At 36.9% G+C, this 24256-nt stretch overlaps 1 protein-coding gene across 4 annotated transcripts in view; it reads right to left on the bottom strand.

The window, feature by feature from the left end:
* Positions 1 to 24256, bottom strand: part of SPOCK3 (SPARC (osteonectin), cwcv and kazal like domains proteoglycan 3) — a 224430-nt gene that overhangs the window by 72415 nt on the left and 127759 nt on the right. For 3 of the 4 annotated variants that reach the window (XM_059817875.1, XM_059817874.1, XM_059817876.1), the window contains one exon: positions 10370 to 10496. The exons of the other annotated variant lie outside the window; for it this stretch is intronic. In XM_059817875.1, coding sequence (XP_059673858.1) covers positions 10370 to 10496 — 127 coding nt within the window. The remainder of the gene's footprint in view (positions 1 to 10369; positions 10497 to 24256) is intronic. 4 annotated transcript variants of the gene reach the window in all.

The raw sequence follows: 24256 nt of genomic DNA, 5'->3' as shown, positions 1-24256 counted from the left end.
ATGAAGTCACAGAAACATGCAGATAGATGCCTACTGGGATTATTTAAATTAGGCACCTACCTGTCTTTGCTTTCATACTTAAGAGGCTTTTAGAGACCCATGCTGCTTAGGAGCTTCTGAAAATGCTTCTAAGGACCTATCTGCTCTTTAAATCAGCCATCTGAATTTTTAGGCACCTACTCAGTTTGGTAAATACATAAATATATACCTCATCATCTTATTCTATACATTTTGCAAACAGGTAAACTAATATTTTATACCATCAAATGAGAATGTAAAGCTTACTTAATGCTAAAGGACAAATCCCTGTGATATCCCTACTTGAAAAAGTATTTCCAGTAAATTAAAAAGTATTAATAATAATACTTCTAGTATTCTTTTATCAACAGTCCTGGTTAACAGGGGAGGTCCCGGATGACTGGAGGCTTGCCAACGTGACGCCCATCTACAAGAAGGGCTGGAAGGAGGATCCGGGGAACTACAGGCCTGTCAGCCTGACCTCAGTGCCAGGGAAGATTATGGAGAGGTTCATCTTGAGGGCGTTCACGGGACACGTGCAGGACAACCAAGGGATCAGGCCCAGCCAGCACAGGTTCATGAAGGGCAGGTCCTGCTTGACCAACCTGATCTCCTTCGATGACCAGGTGACCCACCCAGTGGATAAGGGAAAGGCTGTTGATGTTGTCTACCTGGACTTCAGTAAAGCCTTCAACACTGTCTCCCACTGTCTCCCATTCCCCTGGAGAAGCTGGCGAATCATGGCTTAGACAGGTGTGCTCTTCGCTGTGTAAAAAACTGGCTGGATGGCCGAGCCCAGAGAGTTGTGGTGAATGGAGCGAAATCCAGCTGGCAGCTGGTCACAAGTGGAGTCCCCCAGGGCTCAGTTTTGGGGCTGGTCTTGTTTAATATATTTATCAACTATCTAGATGAGGGGATTGAGTGCTCCCTCAGCAAGTTTGCAGACGACACCAAGTTGGGCGGGAGTGTTGATCTGCTGGAGGGTCAGAAAGCTCTGCAGAGGGATCTGGACAGGCTGGATCGATGGGACGAGGCCAATTCTATGAGGTTCAACAAGATCAAGTGCTGGGTCCTGCACTTTGGTCGCAACAACCCCATGCAACGCTACAGGCTTGGGGACGGGTGGCTGGAAAGCTGCCTGGCGGAAAAGGACCTGGGGGTGTTGGTTGACAGCCGGCTGAAAATGAGCCAGCAGTGTGCCCAGGTGGCCAAGAAGGCCAATGCCATCCTGGCCTGTATCAGAAATAGTGTGGCCAGCAGGAGCAGGGAGGTGATTGTGCCCCTGTACTCGGCACTGGTGAGGCCGCACCTCGAATCCTGTGTTCAGTTTTGGGCCCCTCACTACAAGAAGGACATTGAGGTGCTGGAGCGTGTCCAGAGAAGGGCGACAAAGCTGGTGAGGGGTCTGGAGCACAAGTCTTATGAGGAGCGGCTGAGGGAACTGGGGTTGTTCAGTCTGGAGAAGAGGAGGCTCAGGGGAGACCTCATCACTTTCTACAATTACCTGAAAGGGGGTTGCAGAGAGGTGGGTGTTGGTGTCTTCTCCCAAGTGACTAGCGATAGGACAAGAGGAAATGGCCTCAAGTTGCGCCAGGGGAGGTTCAGGCTGGATATTAGGAAAAATTTCTTTACTGAGAGATTGGTGAAACTCTGGAACAGGCTGCCCAGGGAGGTGGTGGAGTCACCCTCACTGGAGGTGTTCAAGGAACGTGTGGACGTGGCATTGCGGGACATGGTTTAGTGGACATGGCGGTGTTGAGTTGATGGTTGGACTTGATCTTACAGGTCTTTTCCAACCACAATGATTCTGTGACTTTGTGTAAAATAATGTAATATATTACCTCATATCCAAATTAATATTTCAATATTCCTTGAAGACAATAAATTCTGTAAAAACAAAGATATTTCAAATATAAAAAAATACAAAAATTAAATATTTAGAGAGTGTTTAAAAAACATGATTAAGAAAAGGTGTAAAAATATATAACCATATTACTCCTACCTATATTATTCCTTCTGATCTTGGCTTATTCCAAAATTAAAAATACTGTTGCAGTTTGAAAATACACTAACAGCTTATTCTAAGCATGCTTAATATAAATAATTTCTCTACCTGACATATGCACACTTATACTTAAGTCTACAAATTCTGGCTCTTATTCCGAGCTCTAGCCCCTATAGTCCAGCACTTCATCAGGCTCCTTGTTTCAAACTTCCTCATCGTTTTTAGCAGATCCAATCTACAGATGCACAGACTGTCACTCAACACTGTTGGTGTACCTCATTTCTGGCATTCACAGTTTTGTAATTTGGAGAAAGTTTCTTGACACAGGAAAAGGAATATTGCTCAAAAAAACCAAAATTTTTATTTTTCAAGTTCCCACTTCAAATTTGAAAATTTATATTCAAAGAAAAATTGAAAATGTGAGCAAAAACATTCAATTCTCCTAAACCGTCATCTTAAAAACAGCTGACTATCTTGGCTGATTTTGAACCGAAAAAGATCTTCACTGATTTTCAGCTGACATACAAATTTCTGACCAATGTCAATGGTAAAATAAAAGTAATGGCAAAGCTATAAAGCCTTATAATAAGACACAAATGGCTTGTAAAAGCATGGAAATTTTGTTAAAAGAATCTGCTTATTGCTTATTAACATGCATTATCACTGTATTTTTAATGTGATATGGTTTCCTAAACCATGCTAGCTGATTGCATTACTAATTAAACAAGTTCAATTTATCTAATTATATCTAAGTTGAAATATTTATAAAGTTATATGTGAGCTAAAATAGCATCTAAAGGGCATGCTCATTAGTCTTCAATTAAAGGAAAAATAATGAAAGTAATAAAAGTAATGTGCACAGACCTAGCTAGCCCATGCTGGGTTATCCTGTCCAAGTTTCTAAGACACTTAAACTATACTATGTCAACTGGGCAAAAAATAAAGAGAAAGCAAAAAAAAGAAATTCTGTATAGTTACTTACATTTAGGTGAAACCTTCTTCATCAGTGCACTCACTACAGATTCACCCTTTGGATCAGAAGTTAGAGACACCTAGGCACTCTCAGTTTTGTTACCATCACATTGCCTCTACAGCACTCTACTCTGTTTTTTCGCCCACCTAAAAATGTATGCTAAAATTCATTTGAACTCAACATACTAGATTTTATTTATTAAACAGTCCAAAATAGAAGGCTACATGTGCTGCCACTGAAGGAAATGTTTATGAAATTCCACCATAATGGTTTTCATCCTGTCAGGGAAGAAACATGCTGTTGTGCAAGTGGGAATTAATATTCCAAAGCAAGGCTGGTTTTCCCTACATTACATGCATCTCTTCTTGAACTTAAAAGAGATATGTTTAGTGTAGAGACACATAGAACTGTGCCTAAATCTTTCTACTTTTTGCTGTTAGTGCTTAATTTCTAAAATATACAAAAGATTTCCCTATTCTGTGTCAAACACGTATGGATTAAAATCAGGAAAACAAAAAGCAAAGTCTTCATATGTCATGTTCTGAATGAAAAGCTAGCATGGCAAATTTTGCTACACACAAACTCATATTTTTCTCTTCCACGAAGAGAAAAATGGTGGTCTACAATGTTTCATTTTTTTTCCTGAAACTTTGTTATGACGCACAGGACCTACCTCTGATGCTCAGTCATGTATTTCAGATCCCTGTCTCTCTCTCTGTTCTCATCAATGTCCAGATCTGTTCTTTCTGGACCTAAGTTATTTTACTTTCATACTTTTTTCTCATTTACTCAAGGTCTCATCCAAAAGTACACCCGTTTGTTAAGAAACCCTTGGTTTCACTTTGGTCTCGAGACTAATGTAGAAAAACAAGCAAGCAAGCAGATCGAGTAGGAATGTCTTAATTTGTGGAAGAAAGGTTTATTATTTGCTTCTTGTAAATTTAGGAGAAAGCAGACAGCTTAGAAGTCATTGGACTTGTAAATAAACAGGTTGGACAGTTCTTCTCTTTGCTAGAAATGACTGAAGTTAGGACAGACCACAACCACAGCCCTGAAGAAAACTGATGAAGGTAGAAAGAAGGCAGGCTTCCTGAAGGACTCCATATTCTCAGGAGAACCTCAAGGATTTTGTTTGAGAGCTGGCTAAACCATTTTGAACATTTCTGAATATCAATTATTAATTTCTTCAATGTTTTTTCTTCTTTGCCTTTTTTTTTTTCTTCCAAGATGGAGGGTGGGAGGTGTATATCAATGCTTCAAAGAGTCTTAAGTGAACAGGAACTTCACAGCAATACCCAGTGTTGTAAAATTTACACAATCCAGAAACTTCTGGATGTGTGTTTCCATATGTGGCTTTGGATATTTTAAAGTGACATGATTTTGGGTGGGAAGTGAATGTGGTTACCAGGTACCACATTAAAAAACTTGAATCCCACGCAGTTTTCTGTGGTTCGATTGAAGAACTGTATTATTTTTACAGCCATAAACTTAATATGCCTGAGCTGTGATAACATGTATTTGTTTAGTATCACAATGTGTCTCATTAAAGCCCATTAAATAAGATTAGCATGCATATAACAGAAGACTACACAAACATCACCCCCCTTTCAATAATAATTTTAGAATTCTAAGTTACAGATGTATTCTAAGCAGAGAATCTTAACTATATAAAAAAATAGTATATTGGCATTAAAGCATCAGAAATACTGAAAACTTGAAGGAATATTCAAATAATCCTGATACGGCTGAATTTGTTTTCAGTGAAATATCTCCATAGTCATTGCTTCATGTTTATAATATTTCATTGTGAGCTTTTCAAAATTACAAGTTAAAGAAATTAGAAACTTGGAAGATGATTCTTTAATGTTACAGATATTTTACCTCATTGACACCTGCTAAATTACTAGGACTGAAGCTTTTCTTTTTCTCTGGGACAGCACAATTAGTTTATAGCACTGTTGGTCTAAATTTCTGTTATGGTGTCTGATGTCACTACTTGAAACTTCACAGTGTTTCAGTTTCTTGCTAAGTGCAAGTGTGACCTACATGAACAGTGTGTAAGAATATTTTTTTTGAAGCTAAACACTTTGTTCTGTCTGATTACTAAATTTAATTGCAAGTTCTAAAAAATTTTAATTTGAATAATTACATTTTTTTCTAGTAATTTTCATTTCATTTGCTGTTCTGTAGCTTTTCAAATGCTTACTGTTCTGTTAATTGCTAAAGAAAACCAAAATGTCTAAGTACATCTTCTTTTGTGTCTACTACATCTATGTTGTTCCAAAAACCTTCTTAAAGGGAAAAACAGAATTAAATTTGAAGCAAATTAAAGATTCGGAAAAAGAGAAAGAAATTAGAGCCAATACACATTTATTATAACTCTCTATAACACATTGTACTTGGAACAGGCTGTTTTAAAGCAACAAAATGATCCATGGGTCCACTGCTATTTGATATGACTAAGAGGAGACAAGGAGACACACTCAAGGAAAAAAAAAGGTCCCATGGTTCAGTGCACTGGGAAGTGATGTCTCATTTAAATATGCATGTAAAAATGAATGGTGCATTGGAATTAAGAGAAAAGAGCAGAGAAAAAAAAAGATACCAGGCATTTAAGATTAAAAAAAGGCCAAAAATCTAAGGTACCATTGTGTACCTACACTTTTTATCCTACAGGATAAATTTAGGGAAATGATCCCTGTTAAGGACCTAAACTTACTGACTTCCATGGCACACTGGTCATAGGGAGAAAGAGAAAAACTGCTTTCTGGAAAAAAAAAAAAAGTATAATAATCCCATTCATATAGCTATAGCAAAATGAGTAATGTCTTTGTTCTTGCATTTTCTTCCATTTCTTCACATATCTGGAGTGCCTGCCTTGTGTATGAGGACAATTTAGGTGGCCGTGGCTCTCCCCCACCCCTGGGACATGGTTAGGAATGTGGCAAGGAGAATGGAATGACATGCCCAGGGTAGGATGTAAGGTTGTCAGAGACACGAGAACAGAAATGCACCACTAAACTTCTTCCTGTCTAATAAGTGCTTACATGCATTTTCCATACCATCTCCTACACTGGCACGTTCGTTGGAGTCTTCTTTCAGAGAAGTATTACTGTAATATTTAAATGTTTTCACTGTGTCAAGACCTGAGCCAGTTTTCTTGTTTGCCATTTGCCACTTTCAATCTCATCTTCTTGTATTCCATTCTTATCATAGATTGTCTGCTACTAACTCTCAAAATTTGTTCCCTAAGTTGACATCATCTTGTTTCATGCCCACCGCCTTTAACCACTCACACTCTTCCTTTATAAAAAGGTTCTTTTCCATTTGTTTCAAAAGAAAATGCCCAAACAAAAGCCCCCCAAGATCATAAAAATCCTGTTATCCCACCTAACTGCCTCTTTAATTACCACCGTCTTTACCCACTGCTCCACTGAAACCATGCTCACTAATGAGCTTCAGCTTGGTATATGTGAGACAATCTTCTCTTTTGATCCTCTTCTTGCAACCAACACAGCTCATCACTATCTTGTCAGGTGCCTTAATGTTTCAAACAGCTACACAAACTTAAGAACATTATTTATTGCCTTTTAATGCTCCAGACCCATCTTTCTATTAGTTTCTTTTCAGAACTGTTTTCTGCTCCCCACCATCACTCCACAAGCATAACTATGCTCCTGTGTTCAGCTCCTATGCATTTCTGCCTGCATATGATGTGAATACATTTTCCAGGAAAATAATTTTTGTGCCAAAAAGATTCTGATTATTTTAGCTGTAATTCTAGTTACAAGATTTTGAATACTATTTTCAAAAGATTAACTTCTGCTGGTTAAAGCTACTATTCAGAGAAAGACTGTTCTCCAGATAAGTATGGATGTCTCTAATGCAACCTAACAGTTTAAGAAATCTGAATCTTTAACTATCTTGTCAACTTCACTTTAAGCAATTTGAGTTTTCTTGTTTTACTGGCTGTCCTGTTTGACAGTTAACATACAAATTTAGACTTTCATTAATAGATTCTGAATCTGAGTTCTTTCTACATTCATTATTTTGTATCAGTATACTGCTGCTGTGATATGAGAGCTATTTAATAAACACTGACACTTGTTTCACTTCCACCTATTTGTCCTATTCTTTTATTGGTTTGTCCTTCCAGCCTAGATCATTTCTATTCTAGACAAAACTTAGTACTGTTTTAAAAAACAATGTAAAGGCATTACATAGATGAAGGCTTAAGAAAATATTTTCTAGTCCATAAAGTAGCATTTTTTAATTTTTATTGAAGTATTAATGTTTCTGTATATTTTAATATAAACCCAATATATAATTTTATATTAAATAAACATAGTATTCCGGAAATGAAAAAAGTGAACCAAATTCAATTCTTGCTAGTATAAATATGTCATCCTTGTCTAAGAAATACTGAGCTGCTCAGAGTTTCAAAATATTGAAGGTTCTATAAAGTTATTTGTCATCTAAGCTACCATCTCCATTCTCTACAGCTTTAGTAGCTATTTATTTTGAATACAGTTGATAAAGATATCAGTTATATATAATTTGGAATTTTTAGTACATCAGCCTATTTGAAAGTCTGGATTAAGTAAAGTGAGTCACACTTCTAACATTTCTCTGCCTTTTTTTGAATACCGCATCCTATCAATTTGAAGGTTTCAGATAAAATTTCAGGCATTACTGGCAAAACCCACTCATGGCAGAAGCTGGAAAACCAGACAATCTCATTTCCTGATTTTTTATTATTAGCCTATTTTATGCATTTAACAATAAACAAGGAGTTTCCAGTATTTCTGTAAAGATCAGTTTATCCTGATAAAGAGGGTATCCTGATAAAGAGGGTAGATTTAGGTTAGATATAAGGAAGAAATTCTTCACCATGAGGGTGGTGAGGCACTGGAACAGGCTGCCCAGAGAAGCTGTGGGTGCCCCAACCCTGGAAGTGTTCAAGGCCAGGTTGGACAGGGCTTTGAGCAACCTGGTCTGGTGGAAGGCGTCCCTGTCCATGGTGGGGGGGTTGGAACTATGGAGGTCCCTTCCAACCCAAAACATTCCATGATTCCATGATTATATGATAAAGTATACTCCATGGATCAATCAAGCAAGATACACTTTATCTCACTGACTACTGGTCAGTCTCATTCAAGAAAGATCCATTATAGGTGTTTTGTTTGGATTTTTATTTTTTTTGGGGGGGGGGGTGGGGGGGGCGGCGGCACGCGTGTAGAGGTTGAGGTGGAAGGAGGGCTGGTCATGGTTTGGTGGGGGTTTTTGGTTTTGGTTGTGTTTTGGGTTTTTTTTTCCATTTGCCAACAATTTGTTTTATTTGTCAATGTACCTCAGCCATAAGCCCTTCATTGTAACAGCCCAAAGTCGATTTGGTCTGTAGGCGTCTTTAAAGTTATTCACTTGAACAAGGTGATTTTGTCTGAGTCTTGCTTGGGAACTGGATAGGGACACGAACCTTAATTTTGAGAGGCCCCTTTTAACAAAACCTACTTTTATTAGAAAAACAAATTGGTGCTGGCAGAGCACCTGGAAGAAGCTGCTTCTTCCGGCTGCAAAAATATGGACCAGCATACTGTCAAATAATTTATTTCAGAAAGATTACATTATTTTATTACTAAAGATGACACGCAATGATTTAACCTTATTATTTTTGGCTACGTTTCAACTGACAGTTAAGTCTACAGCAGATTGCTTAGTAAAAATGCAAATAAAAAAGAAGGGCATGGCATATTAGCCCAATTTAAAAAGTAAGACTGACATACATTGAATCAGGTTTGTGAAAATTAGTTTCATTTACTATAACAAAATAGATATTTATTTTGTAACAGTAAATCTATTTCTAGCAATATTTTCTGAAGTAGAAAGGAACTATCAACAGCTCAGGCATGTGACCTGAAAAATCACAATAAACTAATAAATAAATTTAAATCAATTTAACCTTTATAATAGGACAATGTTTAAAGTAACAAAGATCAAAAATGCTGACACTTATTTTTTATGCTTCCTCTAAACAAGCTGTCTTATACCAAATGCACTGCTAAGAGATAGAGATTATTAAATAAAAGTCTTAAAAACCTGGAATGAATAAAGGCAGAAATGATTTTAAAAAGAAAAATGTTAAATATGGGATACCCTGTGAATAAAAATCTAGGAATTTAGGTTCATGCAAAAACATAATTTTGATAGACTAAGCAACCAGGACTAAACTCCACCCTCCACACACAGTGAGATTTTATCTACTGGCTCTCTTTCACCCTTCTAATGAGAAAGGAATCATAATTTGGGAGACTGAAGAAAGTATTTGAATATTAAAAAAACAAAATACACATACCTATCTATCTGTAAAGTATATCAAGAATTCATATCCTCTTTTCTGACTGTTTGCTTTTCTATACCTTTTCCATCTTAGTCTGAGAAGCTAGTTTAGACCCATTATTTTTGCAAAATATAATTTTTATTGCTATTTATACCTATAGGGATGTCATTAATCACATCTCACTAGTGAATTGCATGTCATTTTGGACAAAAACGGGTTCATGAAGAACACACATTTGTTTCTCCTAGAGAGGATTCAGTTGTTAATATTGGCCAAACATCCTTCTACTGAAAGTTTTAAGAGAGGATGCTAAACCAATTGATCTGTTTTCAGCATTATGAAGTCCCTCCATGTCACAAGTTTCACCTGAGCACTGTACTAATGCAGTCCCATGGTTTCTGTACTTCAGCACGACCAGCACAAAATCTTTTCTACTGTAAACTGACAGTAACATTTTTTAATTACTATTCTGTCTCCAAATAAGTAAGACAGAAAGGACAGGGAGGTTCAGGAATACAGAAGGAAGATTTGATTGTGGTCTTAAAATACATAAAATGCTGTTGCAAGAAGGAAAGATACGCAACAATTATTTACATTATTACATTTTTATCTGGGTATGTTACATCTATGCCTATGTGCTTGGAATGTGAAGTATCCCTTCAATGGTCAGCTGGAAAATCTGACTTAACATGTTTATCCTAACCCAAATTGGGGACATGCAACACTTTTTTCTTTACTCAAAATCCTGCCTTGGTGTCTGTCACAGACAGACTTAACCTGGAGTTCCATCATGTTGTGGAGTGCTCCTACACTGTGCTTCTTTAGGTATTACTGTTTCATGCTGCTTAGGATTTGCTACGGTTTCGCTTTTTTGTCTTACAATATACTGGAACTGCTGTAGGTTACAGTCTGTAATATATATTCTAGTCAAAACAAATAAATGTTGATTTGTGTTACAATACAGTATTTTATTTTCCAAGAGCTGGAATTGATTGGAACAATGAAAGAATAATTTAGTTCTTTATTTAATTCTTACCTGAGAAGAATATGTGTGACCATCTGATCCACAAACAGGATTGGTATAAACTACTGGACATTGCTTGCAGTTTGATGAAATGGGACCACCCCTCCACTGTTTATGGCCTAAACCAGCCTCTTTCATACTGCAAGTAAACAAAAAGTATGTAATTCCAATAAGCAGTAGTAAAAATAGAACATATTCAGGGTATTTTAATGAGCCTTTAGAAACAGTAAGCCATACATAATTTCAGCCATAAAGTTTTCTTCTAAGTAAAGAGCTGCCACAGTCTTTGGTATGCACTCGCTCACCTTTATACATTACTCACTGTAGTGATACTTGACACCTATGTATTATTTCACTTTCTAAGACATCTTAGTAGAAAAATATGATTAAGATAATGCTTTGGCGACTGTTACACTTACTGATCAGTGAAAGATGTCTGACTTGTGTGGTATTTACTTTGTTGTTGTTGTTATTAAATAGTATGAGTGGAGCTGTTGTATTAATACTGGTGTTTAAGGCGATAACATTAGAAAACTATATCATAAATACTTCTATAGAAACAGGTAGGTGATCCTTCAGGGTACTGTTTGTCCCCCTCTGACCACTGCCTTTCACGGCTTACATTTCGTAAAATTCAGACTCTAGCACCCAATGTATAGTTCAAAGGCAAAAAAAAGTTAATCCACTGGAGTACAGAATCAATCTGCATAAGCGCATAAGTGTATGCTTATAAAAACAGATAGATACAGCTAGATGGATCATTTTAACCCAGAAAAAAGCTACAGAATACTCTCCCTGCCTTCAGTAATTTTTGGCACATGGCCATCCTCAGACAAACATGTTTTCTCTCTGTAGCTTTGAATTAATTTTTATTCATTAATTTATCCAATTGCTTTTTGCAACTATGAAAGCATTTAGCAGCCATTGTATCCTGAAACAGCTGTTTTATGAGAGTTGCCTGATTCATAGACTGACCTACAATATGCTTTATATATTAATGGCTTCCATATAAATAAGAAAATAGAACAATAATGCATGATTTTTATATTGTGTTTTCTGCTTGGAATCTTAATGAAGAATCTAAAAATAATTACACTTAGAATACAGCAATGACTTATCAGGACACACTCAAGTAGTAAATATTCCAACTTATCTTATAAAAAACTAAAATCAAATCTTCTTCAATGGAGCAGAATTCTTTCAGCTTGGTTCACCTACAGATAATCAAGAACTATTTCGCTATTTAGTCATGAATCACCTTTTTAGAAGAATTTGTCTAGAGTAATAAAAAGAAATTAAATTAGAGAAAATCAACTCCTCATCCTCCGGTTTTGTGATGTGCAGAGCAAAAGGCTAAAAGCACACACCTAACAGTAAACTGGTGATGATCAAAACCAAAACCCCATTTCTCAGCTATGCTAATGTTTTTATGCTGTTCATAATTTTGGCTATAAATGTGGTCTTTAAGAAAAAAAAAATCATGTAAGTTATAGAAGTTTGTATTCAGATTATGTTGTGGGGTGAAATTTTGAAATGCACAGATTTTTTACAGTGTAAACAGGAATCTGAAATGTTGTACACATAAATTATCAGTTACTGCTGAAAAAGCCAGTAACAGCTTCAATTACATGTAGCACAATGAGTGGTAAAATATCCGTACAGGAAGTTTTTATGTCCATCAGAAAGTACAAAAAAGGGAAACAATGCAAACATACCATGCTAATTAATAATAAATAACAATCCTTTCTGCTTAGTTGCATCTTTTGAAGACTAAGTACAAACCATTTCATTTCTATTAAAGAAAAGCAAAGTTGAACTGTATCTTTGCTTATGTATAATAAACTGTAATATAACAACCTGACTATTGCCGCTCCTCTCACTTGACTGAGAGTTTTCCAATCATGCACATGAGCTCCAGCATAATTAGATTATTTAGATGGCTGCACCTTTCTCTTACTTCTTGTTACTTTTATAGTTCACAATTTTCCAGAAGTGCCCCAGTAGCCTGAGGTTACTGAACAGACCAAAGTCCCAACTATCAACCTGATGCAATTTCTGTTTATCTGAGATACAGTAACTTTAAAATGCTGCATAAATCAATTGCAAAAGTTCCAGACATCAAGAGGGAGAACCCCGTTGATATCAGCAAAAAACAGAAATTGGAAGCAGGATGAGACACCCAGGGGCTGTTGGGTGTAGATGCTTAAAGCATCAAGAAAGGACTAGTGGTGATTACAGGGTTTTAGCATACCTGCACCCTTGTACATGCCCTCAATGAAGTTTGAGGACAAGAAAAGACAGAGGGAAAAAAAAAAAAGAAAATAGCCCTTTTAGATGGAGGAAAACAGATAAGTAAAATCACCTAAAAGAAGCAAAAGAGAACGAGATGTGTGTCAGGAAGGACCACAAGGGGGGTGGACACTAGAACAGCTCAGGACACGGAAAATGCAGGTCTGTAACAACCAGTGGAGAGGGATGAAGAAAATGGAAAATATGCAGTCAGATAAATCACCTTCTCTCAACAAACCTCTGCTTTGTTAGGCTTTTAAATGCAAGCTGTCCCAGGGTACATATTTAGGGTGAAGAGAGTCAAGTTTCCTGTTATACACAGAACTCACCTGAGATCTTCAGCAGATCACTCTTCTGAAAATCTTGGTTTCTATATAACTAATAATAGTTTTCTATAAAGCAGAAATATCTGTATTTTTCCTAACTTGGAACGGAAGTTATAGTGATAAATAAATAATAAATGATGATACTTTGAAGGTATCAATCCAGAGATACCTGGTCATGGAAATGTTTTGGATGGACATCTGTTCAGAAACTTTAGTACAATGATGCAAAAACTAGATTCTGTATTATCAGAGCTGCCAAACAACTATTTTTTGGTTGTCAGTCACTGAGATGACAGGTAAATATGAGAAGTCAATTCAAAACATTTTTAATAGTAGTTATGGTAGATACCTGAATTTCAAAATATATTAATAATGCCTTTTACTTACGTTCTCAAAGATTTCTTTTCACCATTATTTAATTGCATCAGATTTGTTGCTGTTGACTATTTCTTTGTTACCAGGTGTTGTGTTTATTTTTTGTTACAGCTAGGCAATGAGCATACATACAAACTATTGACATGGAAATAACTGAATTCTGCCATTTAATTTTGTGATTCCACTGCAATCACTATAAATGTTCTTGCGCTTGTTAGTATTTTGCCACAGTAAATCTATGATGCCATGTAAAAGTCAACCTCTTCCACTAACAAATTTTATACTTCTAAATTTCCTGAAAAGGGCTTTGGGATCTGTCTAATCTGTGTATTACTGAATACACAAGGTCTGCCTTATCTGACATTGTTGACACCTAAAGGGTAAAATTAAATATATGGGTTTAATTTACCAGCAACGCTTGTGATTGCATTAATTTGCATACACCAAATTGTGCATATGCTTTAGACTGCATATTCAATGGCATGCCTAGAAACATAATTAGCCAATCTACCCAATTACTCTAGCCTATGTACCTGTTTGCATACATAAACTTACCTTCCTGTATACACAGTGATCATGCCTGCAAATACTTTGAGAATGCTTAATGTAACCCATTGAAAATTTAGCTGCAAACAACTCTTTGGCAACATGACTTATTTAATGGTATCTATAAAATGCATGAGTGCCCAACTCACTTGAAAAAAATGTTATTTTATAGCTAGATTTGAGAATCTTCAAATACAGACTGACAGAAACAAATCTCAGTTACTAAAAACCTAATCTTTCAAAGACCTATTGTAATTCTTCTCTCTCAGATAACTGTATTTGCATTTTTTAGAGATTTTAGAATTACTCCAATTTAGAGACTGCCTGATTATGTTTTACCATGGCCTTTGTGGGACACAATGAGGCTGTGTGAAATTAACATAATCAGAAAAACACTAGTATCACAAAACCTAATTTGCTTTCATTCAGTGTTGACTGGATTTCCTTCAAAGTTCCCTTTTCATGTGAAGCATCCTGGAAGAAAACTACAGCTGTCAATATATTGTTGAGATGTTTCTTTCAAACGTCAAAAGAAACCAAGACATTGTCGTCAGTCTGTGTGTGTGTATATGTCTATATTACTTTGACTTGTTTCATTATTTTGCACTATTCCTAACAAATACAAGAAAAATATCTCTTAAAAATTAATAATAATTGAATAAATATGAGACAAATAAAGCAAAGGTTAATAAAGTTAATATAGGAATCAAAACACAATACTTTTTAGCAACTTTAAATTAACAGTGTTGGCAAGTTGTTTGTATTTATTGATGGACCATCATAATGTTTAGGCAGATGCATGTGAGATTATATAAACTCAGCTATTATTTTGCCCCAGCATCTGCACCCAAGTCATTAGATTAGAAAATTATGTATGATCTATCACTTTCGTCAGTATCACTAAGCATACATACTCAATGTTATTTCAGAATGTAGAATATTTCTTTCTGTACATGTAAAAAGAAAATGCTCTTCACTCATTTCCATCGGAGAAGGAAAACAAGTAGATATCTTAAAGATACAAATTCTTATTACAACATTCCACCTGCATGTATTGTTAAAAAGATAAGTTTACACTTTAAGGTAGTTTCTTGCCTTATTGTCATACAGATCCATTATTTTCAGTACTATTCTGCCTACTTCTGCCAAGCAAACAAAACAGCATTTTATTCTAAATGTCTATGTAATAAACTAATATCTAACCAAAACAGCCTTATGTATTTTAAAAAAACATTTTTTTCCAGAAATTTCCTGGAATAGTATTTGCTTCATTTTGATTGAGTGAAGTTAGCTAGTATAGCATTTTAAAAAGACAGAAAAGCAAAGAAAGCTCAGCAACACAGAAATGAGTTCTCATTATTTAATTTATCTAGAGTTGTTTGAGAGGTGAAAGGGACCTAACACACAAACAATTGAATGCAGTGCTCACGCAAACCTTCTTTTCCATTAGGATGGCAAATGATACATGCATTTCAAGGAGTAATTTGTCAGAAATTGCTATGTAAATCACCAGGGGAGGGAGGTGGTGAAGATCTGAGATGTTAAGGTATAAAAAGTGCCTATTAGAGATATCAATACTTTATGACTTTTTTTTTTTAAAAAGGTTATTAGCACAAAGTAGACTGAAGGTTTTTCTTAGGACCTCTCAAATTGCTACACTTGTAATTCACATAGGCTCTGATTAGCACATATTTTTCTAACACACTTAAAATATGACTTACAAAGAAGGAACAACATTAAAAAAAGCTTGAGTCAAAATCATTACATGTTATCATCGTTTTCTGATCAGAACTGCTATATGGTTGGTCATATCTTATAGGAGACATACAGCTACAAAAAATTATAAAGAAAATCCAAATTACCTAAATGAAGAAAAAAAAATGAGACTTAGGGTAGGTAATTGGCAGATAATGGGCAAATAAAGGAAAAGAAAACCCGGCTTAGAGAGAGATTTAAACGTCAAAAAAAAAAAGTAATCAGATTTTTTTACCAAGGCCTCTAACTTCCAGATGGTAGTCAATTATGTATATGCAGTGTTAAAAGAGCTAGTCCATGGTAAGAGAACTCTATTGAAATCTGAAGGAAAAGTTGACCTCTGCAGAAAAGGTTCTAAATATTCTTTCAAAATTGTAAGAGACAGTAGCTCTTTTGAGCTCAACATCTCGGAGTCCCCCCTCCTAGCAGTAGCTATTCATTAAAAAGTTCTGATTAAAACCTTTTGTTTTAAAGATAGAAAAAGGATGTTCAAATATTGCCTAGAGACAATGACAGAATATAGACTTGTTAAAGGATTAAGAAGATGGTTGTTGTACTAAAAGAGATAGCAAGTAACTGCATCAGAATCCTTCTCTCTTCCCTCCATAAATATAAATTCCCTTCCTTCCCAGCTGACAATATTCCTACACACCCTAGGAAAATCAGTAAAATCGAGATGGCAAAAATGAGCATATTCTTCACACTCCTCCTGGCTGGGGTCTATGCTGGAAGAAGTGAAAGACTACAGAAATGGTGCACTCTGGACTCACAGTTCTGGAGAGCATGATTTGTCCATTATTATCTAACATATTGTCTAACACAGGCATTTATATATATTGTAAAGTCAGAAATACAATAAATTTCTACTAAAGTCCAGCATTATTTATGGATATGCCTACTGCATTGCTATGAAATGATCTGACATAGTTTCATGTATTTCCTATATATTTAACTAGAAATGGTCACAAACACATCTCTGAAGCGGATTTTGCTTGGCAAATACTGGAGATGTGGAAAGCATTCACGCATATCACAAACTTTATTTTCTGTCACAGAAACCACTGCACTAAAACTTTTCTAAAGATAGAGATGTAAGTTGACCCTTAATAAGAATATCTGTAATAACTCTATTACATTCTCTGTTTACAGCAGATACATAAAGTTACATCAATAAAAACAAGTGAGGCCTCAGCCTTTCCTCATAAGAAAGATGTTCCAGTCCCCTAATCATCTTTGTAGCCCTTTGCTGTACCCTCTCCAGCAGCTCCCTGTCCTTCTTGAACCGGGGAGCCCAGAACTGGACACAGTACTCCAGATGCGGCCTCACCAGGGCAGAGTAGAGGGGGAGGATAACCTCCCTCGACCTGCTTGCCACACTCTTCTTGATGCACCCCAGGATGCCACTGGCCTTCTTGGCCACAAGGGCACATTGCTGGCTCATGGTCATCCTGTTGTCCACTAGGACTCCCTTTCCACAGAGCTGCTCTCCAGCAGGTCAGCCCCTAACCTGTATTGATGCATGGGGTTATTCCACCCCAGGCGCAGTACCCTACACTTGCCTTTGTTGAATTTCATAAGGTTCCTCTCTGCCCAAGTCTCCAGCCTGTCCAGGTCATGCTGAATGGCAGCGCAGCCTTCTGGTGTGTCCGCCACTCCTCTCAGTTTTGTGTCATCAGCAAACTTGCTGAGGGCACACTCTATCCCTTCATCCAGGTCATTGACGAATATGTTGAACAGGACTGGACCCAGGACTGACCCCTGGGGAACACCACTTGTTACAGACCTTCAACTAGATTCTGCCACTCATCACAACCTTCTGAGCTCTATCAGCCAGTTTACAATCCACCCCACCCTCTGTTCATCTAACCCACGCTTCCTAAGCTTGTCTATGAGGATGATGTGGGAGACGGTGTTGAAAGCCTTGTTGAAGTCAAGGTAGACAACACCTACTGCCCTCCCCTCATTTATCCATCCAGTCATGCCATCGTAGAAGGCCATCAGATTGGTCAGACATGACTTCCCCTTGGTGAATCCATGTTGACTACTTCTGATAACTTTCTTTTCCTCCAGACACTTTGAGATGACGCCCAGAATGAGTCGTTTCATCATCTTTCCAGGGATGGAGGTGAGGCTGACTGGCCTGTAGTTTCCTGGGTCTTCCTTCTTGACCTTTTTGAAGACTGGAGTGACACTGGCTTTCCTCCAGTCCTCAGGCACCTCGCCTGTTCTCCAGGACCTTTCAAAGATGATGGAGAGTGGCCCAGCAATGACTTCTGCCAGCTCCCTCAGCACTTGTGGGTGCATCCCATCAGGACCCATGGACTTGTGGATGTCCAGTTTACTTAATTGGTCTCTAACTTGATCCTCCTCAACCAAGGGAAAGTCTTCCTTCTTCCAGACTTTCTCTGTTACCTCCAAAGTCTGGGACTCCTGAGGGCTGGCTGGAGCAGTAAAGACTGAAGCAAAGAAGGCATTCAGTAATTCCGCCTTCTCTGCATCATCTGTCACCATGGCACCTGTCTCATTCAACAGCAGGCCCAAATTTTCTCTAGTTTTCCTTTTGCCTCCAATGTCCTTGAAGAAACCCCTCCTGTTGACTTTGACATCCTTTGTCAGGTTTAATTCCAAGGAGGCCTTGGCTTTCCTCATTTCATCCCTGCATACTCTGACAGCATTCTTGTAATATTCCCAAGTGGTCCGTCCCTTCTTCCATATACTATAAACTTCCTTCTTCCACTTGAGCTTTTTCAGAAGCTCCTTGCTCAACCATGCAGGTCTCCTGCTTTCCTTGCCTGATATCTTGCTCTTAGGGATGCACCGATCTTGAGCTTGGAGGAAGTGGGCTCTCTTGAGCCCCTCCACCCTCTAGAGCCCTATCCCACGGGATTTCTCCAAGCAGTTCCTTGAGAAGATCAAAGTTAGTCCTCCTGAAGTCCAAGCTTGCAATCCTACTTGTTGTTGTGTGCATACTGCACATGATCCTAAACTCTATCTTCTCATGATAGCTACAACCAAGGCTGCCCCCAACCTTAATGTCCTCCACCAGGCCCTCTTTGTTTGTCAGTACTGGGTCCAGTAGCACGCCTCTTCTTGTTGGCTCCTCCGCCACCTGAGTTAAAAAGTTATCATCAATACCCTGGAGGAACCTCCTGGACTGTACATGCCTGGCTGGGCAGCATTCCCAGCAGATACCAGGGTGATTGAAAAGTCCCCCATGAGAACCAAGGCCTGTGATTGTGAGGTGACTCTTAGCTTACTGTAGAAGGCCTCATCAGCTTCCCCATCCTGATCAGATGGCCTGTAATAAACACCCATAACAGCGTCTCCCATATTAGCCTGCCCCTTAATCCTTACCCACAAACTCTCAACTTGCTCTTCATCTGCCCCCAGGGAGAGCTCGATACATTCCAGTTGCTCTGTCACATGAAGAGCAGCTCCACCACCTCGCCTTGCTGGCCTATCTGTCCTAAAAAGAAGATTGCCACCCATGGCAGCGTTCCAGTCATGTGAGCTATCCCACCATGTCTCAGTAATTGCAATGAGATCATGGCCCTGCGACCGCACACGGATCTCTAATTCTTCCTGTTTATTCCCTGTGCTGCGTGCATTGGTCTATAAGCATTTCAGGGAGGGAGCTGTGTGTGTAATTTTTGCTCTTGAGGGATGGTAGGTCTTCTGGTTCTCAAAAATACTAGCATGTTGCCCCCTCACTAAGGGTGAGTGTTGAGCATAAACCATCTTCTCACTGTCTCTAAGAAGGAAATCTGGACATGCAGGTCAATGGAGCACCGAAGCACGTTATGACTATCTGCAGTTCAGACCATCAGAATAAGGAAGAATGGCACATATTTCATGGAGTTAACTCACAGCTAACTGCCTAAGGACTGAGGTTTTGATATGGCATGGCTAAATAACCTTGGCTTAAACTTCTGAGGAAACTACTAAATTGTGAGAAAGAGCTATGAGAAATTATGTAGAGTGGAACCATGCAATATAAGAAAGGTAAAACTTGAGACAGAACTAAGATTGTTGAGACAAGGTCAGTCAGGGTAGTGGGAAAACAAGCCACAAATATGAAAGGTTATAAAATCATAAAAGCAAAGAACAGAGTCACAACTTTAAACTGATCCTCAGTTTAAACAACACTGAGGATCAGCCCATTTCAAGGAGCAATGGAAGTCAACACTTGCTATACTTGATTGAACTGCCTGGCCAGAAAGAACTCGTTGGGTATCTTGCAAGAGGTGGAGAGCATCTTCACATTTAGTCTGACAGCAAATTAGTTCTAGCTATATATTGTGTCTATTTGACAATAAATAATTTTGTACTTTTAGGTAGCATGTATCCTGCTTACAGAGCCTTTGTGCACTGTAAAAATTGCTTGAACAAAGTTGTCCAGAGAGGGAAGATAATATAGGTTCAGAAGTAAAGAACACAGTGGAAGAAAAACTTGGACGAAACAGGCATTTGTGCATGGCAGAGTGATTCACCTATCACCGGAAGTCTGGTTTAGCTCTTCAGTGTAGTTATTTCTCCAACATGAGATATGATGATTTCTTCTATAATTTATGAAAACAACACTACTTCTAGACGACAGTTGAACTATGTATTGGTTGATCTCTAGTATATTCATACATTTTTCAGTTCTTTTAATGTTGGCAGTTTTGTTACATCTATAGTTTCTTTCAACAAAACAATAGGAAACACCAGATTTTTCTTTTTTTTTCTTTTTTTTTTTTTTACAGTAAAGGATCTCATTTCTCTAGAGACTATTTTCCATACAGCCATTTGTTTGACATCATATGAACGTACAGGATGTCCAAATCACTGTGCCATCTAGAGACCACACTGAGAAATCCTCTTATCACCGATCATTACTTAGCAAAGTTCATTACTTAATAGATATATGCAATATAAGAAGGTAAAAAACCGATACATCCTGGAAGACAAGCTAATTTCCTACATCCTTCAAAGCTTACATCATCAAATACAGGCCCCACGTTTTATAACTTCTACAGACAGTACAACAGCCAGTGAATTCTCATAGAGCAAAGTTAAGATGTAACATTTTTAATTTATATCAGTTGTGTGTAGGTTAGGATTTAGAGATTGTAGGTAAAATCCAGGTCCTATTGAATTCAATAAGAAAACTATTGACTTCCAGGGGGTGATAGTTTCAGTCTGTTGCATTAGGCTTCATGTATCACAACTACAGTTCAGGTTGCTATGTTTCTATAGCAACAAGAGAACGACTCCTAAAGATTATAAAGGTCTTTGGGGCTAATTCAGCAGTATTAGACATAGACCTTGGATCACAGAATAATACAGAACTCTGCCATGAACACAACTGGTGTATCTGCATTAGCAAGCAAGTACCACAGGATTACACATACAATGTCAAACACCTGGTGCTAAGAACCTAATGCTCATGCTTCTAGGGGAGAGGGGGGCGATGGGTTGTTTTTCTGTTCAGTTTTTTAACTTTGAACTCACTTTAGTGTGGCATGCTGGCACACATTAGGTAGGATCCTGGAGCATATCGCTCTTTTTTTTCATTGGAAATGAATCCATTGCAGAGACCATGAGAGCCACTCCACTATTAAAACCGAAGCAAGGTAAGTGAGAGGATCAGATTTTCACACAATAGCACACTCCCAACTGAACCAAAACACTAATGTAGACATATGGGGTTTTTTTGCTGCCTTGGTTTTAAGCTTCAGTTTTTCCTTCTCCTCCTCTTTTAAGCATATGTTTTTTGAGGAAGAAAAAAATTTCTTTCCAAAAGAACATTATATTACTCTTTTTGTTAGCTTCATTGCACCCCAAATCAACCAGTCCACAATATCAGTAAAAGAAAAAAGAGCTAACTGAAATACAGAAAACCAGGAAAATTACCCCATTCTTTTATTATTTTTCATTTTCAATTAGTATAACAACGTATAAAGTTTGTGTATTTGCAAATTACAGCATCACTGTCAGAACCCTGTTTCTTCTAAGGACCAAACTGCCCTCCCCACAACATAAAAAATGCCACCAGCTAATTTGCGCCAACACGCCCTACACTTTCTAGTCCCTCACTTTTTCTCCAGGCTCCACAGAGACTGAAGAAAGGTCCATGAATCTATAAAGGAAGAAAGAGTTGGATGGCAGACACACAGAAACCTGCTAAGACCTAGTGCACACATCCATCCATACTCAACAATTCCTACAGATTACATATACAAACAGGGGCCTTCACTTTTGTTTCCTCCCTTTTCACGGTGAAAATTATTTCTTCACCAAGTTCCCAGGGGCAGATGCATTTAAAAGGGCTACAGCAATATAATTCAAAAAAAGCCCCATGGCATTGACAAGTAAAATCAAACTGCAGGGATACAAAATGCTAAAGAATCATAGGCTTTGAATCCAGGCTCAGCAATATCCACAGTTTGAGGCAAATTCTTTTTCTCTTTCAGGTATCTTATAAGACAATCTCTCTTAACAGTTACTTGCTTATCCTAAATTGTTAGTTCTGTGCAGAACAGAACTAAAACCAACACAATGATACGGGTTAAAACCTAGTTTAGCAATAATGATAAATATCTGCTGGGTTTAATAGAGATAAATTACCACAACCAATAATAATTTCTGACAAAATACATCATAAAATGATACAGCAAAGCTGAGGCGAAAAGCAAGAGTTACTAATGATTCATATGACAGTAGGAACAACTACTATTAGAAGTTTTCGAGGATTAGTGTTTTCAGAAACTGTACAAAACATAAGACCCTTGTACACAAAAGAAGTTTACTATAATCAAAGCTCTGTCTATATTCAGTATGCAAAGCAAAATGTCACTCAAGGGCTGATTTCTTTTCCTCTCTAATGCAACATTTTGAAGGTTGTATTTTGTAGGGATATAAAGGTAAAGAAAATAAAAATCAGGTGGGGAAAGAACAGTGAAGTTACAGAAAAAGGTATTTCAATTATTTTGAAATTATATGAAAATGTATTGTCATTTAAATGATAAAGATGCTTCCTTTGCTAGATATTATTTTCACATAATGTAGATGGTGAAAAATTACCTTGGCAATATTGACTTCATAATTTTTAAGCTTATCAACTCACCTACTATTTTTCCTAATTCACATTGTTTAGAGGACTTCTTCCACTTCATAAAAATATTGACCTAAACATGACTTCTTTCTTTTCAGTGACTATATGCATTTTTAGTCACTCGAACAGACAGTGAGAAACTCAGGATCTCGTAACTTACACAGTTATTTAAGAACTATTTTAAAAAAATGGCTTTATTATTCTTTTAATCTGTAAAATCTTATAAATTCCATTATATCTCTCACTAATAATCAATGGTTAAATCTTTCACAAACACCGCAGAAATTAACGGTAATAAGGTTAAGCAGGTTTGACTAGCTCCAGTGACTACATGGGATGCTCACAATTTTAACTGATTCCAGAATTGAGGCCTCAAATAATTTTATACACATTTTAGTTGAAATAATTCATAGGCAATATTAAAAAGTAAAATTGAGATTCATACACACCCACATCCCACTTCGGTAAAGCAATAATATATTATTTTAGAAAGATTTTTAATAGTGTATGTTAACTTATGAACTTATACTTCACCTTTTGATCACTTCCCAAGATATTTGCATATCCTTCATAAGTGCTTTATATGCTAAGTGTTTGACCTTATCATAATGCAATTTTTTAATAATTTCTCTTAGAGTTATCACCTTTTCTCAAAACTGTTTTAATTTTATAAAGCTGAAAGCATTATTAAAAAGCTCTCAAACCCATCATTTTCTATTCTGTAAAGACAGAACATTACACAGATTTTGTGTCAGCCTTGCAGAGTTTACCTCTTTGAATATAAATATATTCACTATCTATTAGTGTTATTGGAAAAAAACTTAAAGACATTAATTTGTGTTCCAAAAGAAAGCAAAGAGATTCTTCAACATGTTTTCTGACACAGACAACACAAACGTGAAAATAATTTCCTTTTTCTTTTACAAAGTTTAATAAAGCAGAATACTTTTTTTTTTTTAAAGACAGAGACCAGTTGTCTTCAGTCAATGAAAATAATTTTAAGAACTAGATATAATAACCAGAAGATTGTGGCAAGTCTTACATTCTTATAATTTGTTGAAGAGGAATCTAAAAAGTGCCTAATAATAAGCAAAGTGCAATAATCAGACTTGGTTAGTGTCATTTAAATGTGGGTCCTATGTACTAGCATGTTTCGTATTTGCAAAACTGCAGGGTTGGATATTGGTTTAATTTTTTAATGATTATGTATCTATTATTGAGAGAGAAGTCAAAGTTATTAATTCAGAACCTGTTTTGCATAATATGATGCTTTTTGTTACCTGCTTTTGATAGTCCAATTACAGATACAGTTCTCATCAGGAAGCATTTTAATGCCTATGATTCACAAAAATAACAACTGAGTGAAGAAAAATAACTGAAACATAAAAATAAATTAAAAAATAAATGAAAATAAATGAAACATAATCAAATAACAAATAATCACTCCTACAGCTAAAAGAAGACAAATAGTGACAAGATTTTGATTAACATTACTATCAGAATGGCCACTCC

Source organism: Gavia stellata, chromosome 5, assembly GCF_030936135.1.
Source record: "Gavia stellata isolate bGavSte3 chromosome 5, bGavSte3.hap2, whole genome shotgun sequence".
Classification (NCBI taxonomy): domain Eukaryota; kingdom Metazoa; phylum Chordata; class Aves; order Gaviiformes; family Gaviidae; genus Gavia; species Gavia stellata.
This window is presented reverse-complemented; position numbering and strand designations above follow the sequence as displayed.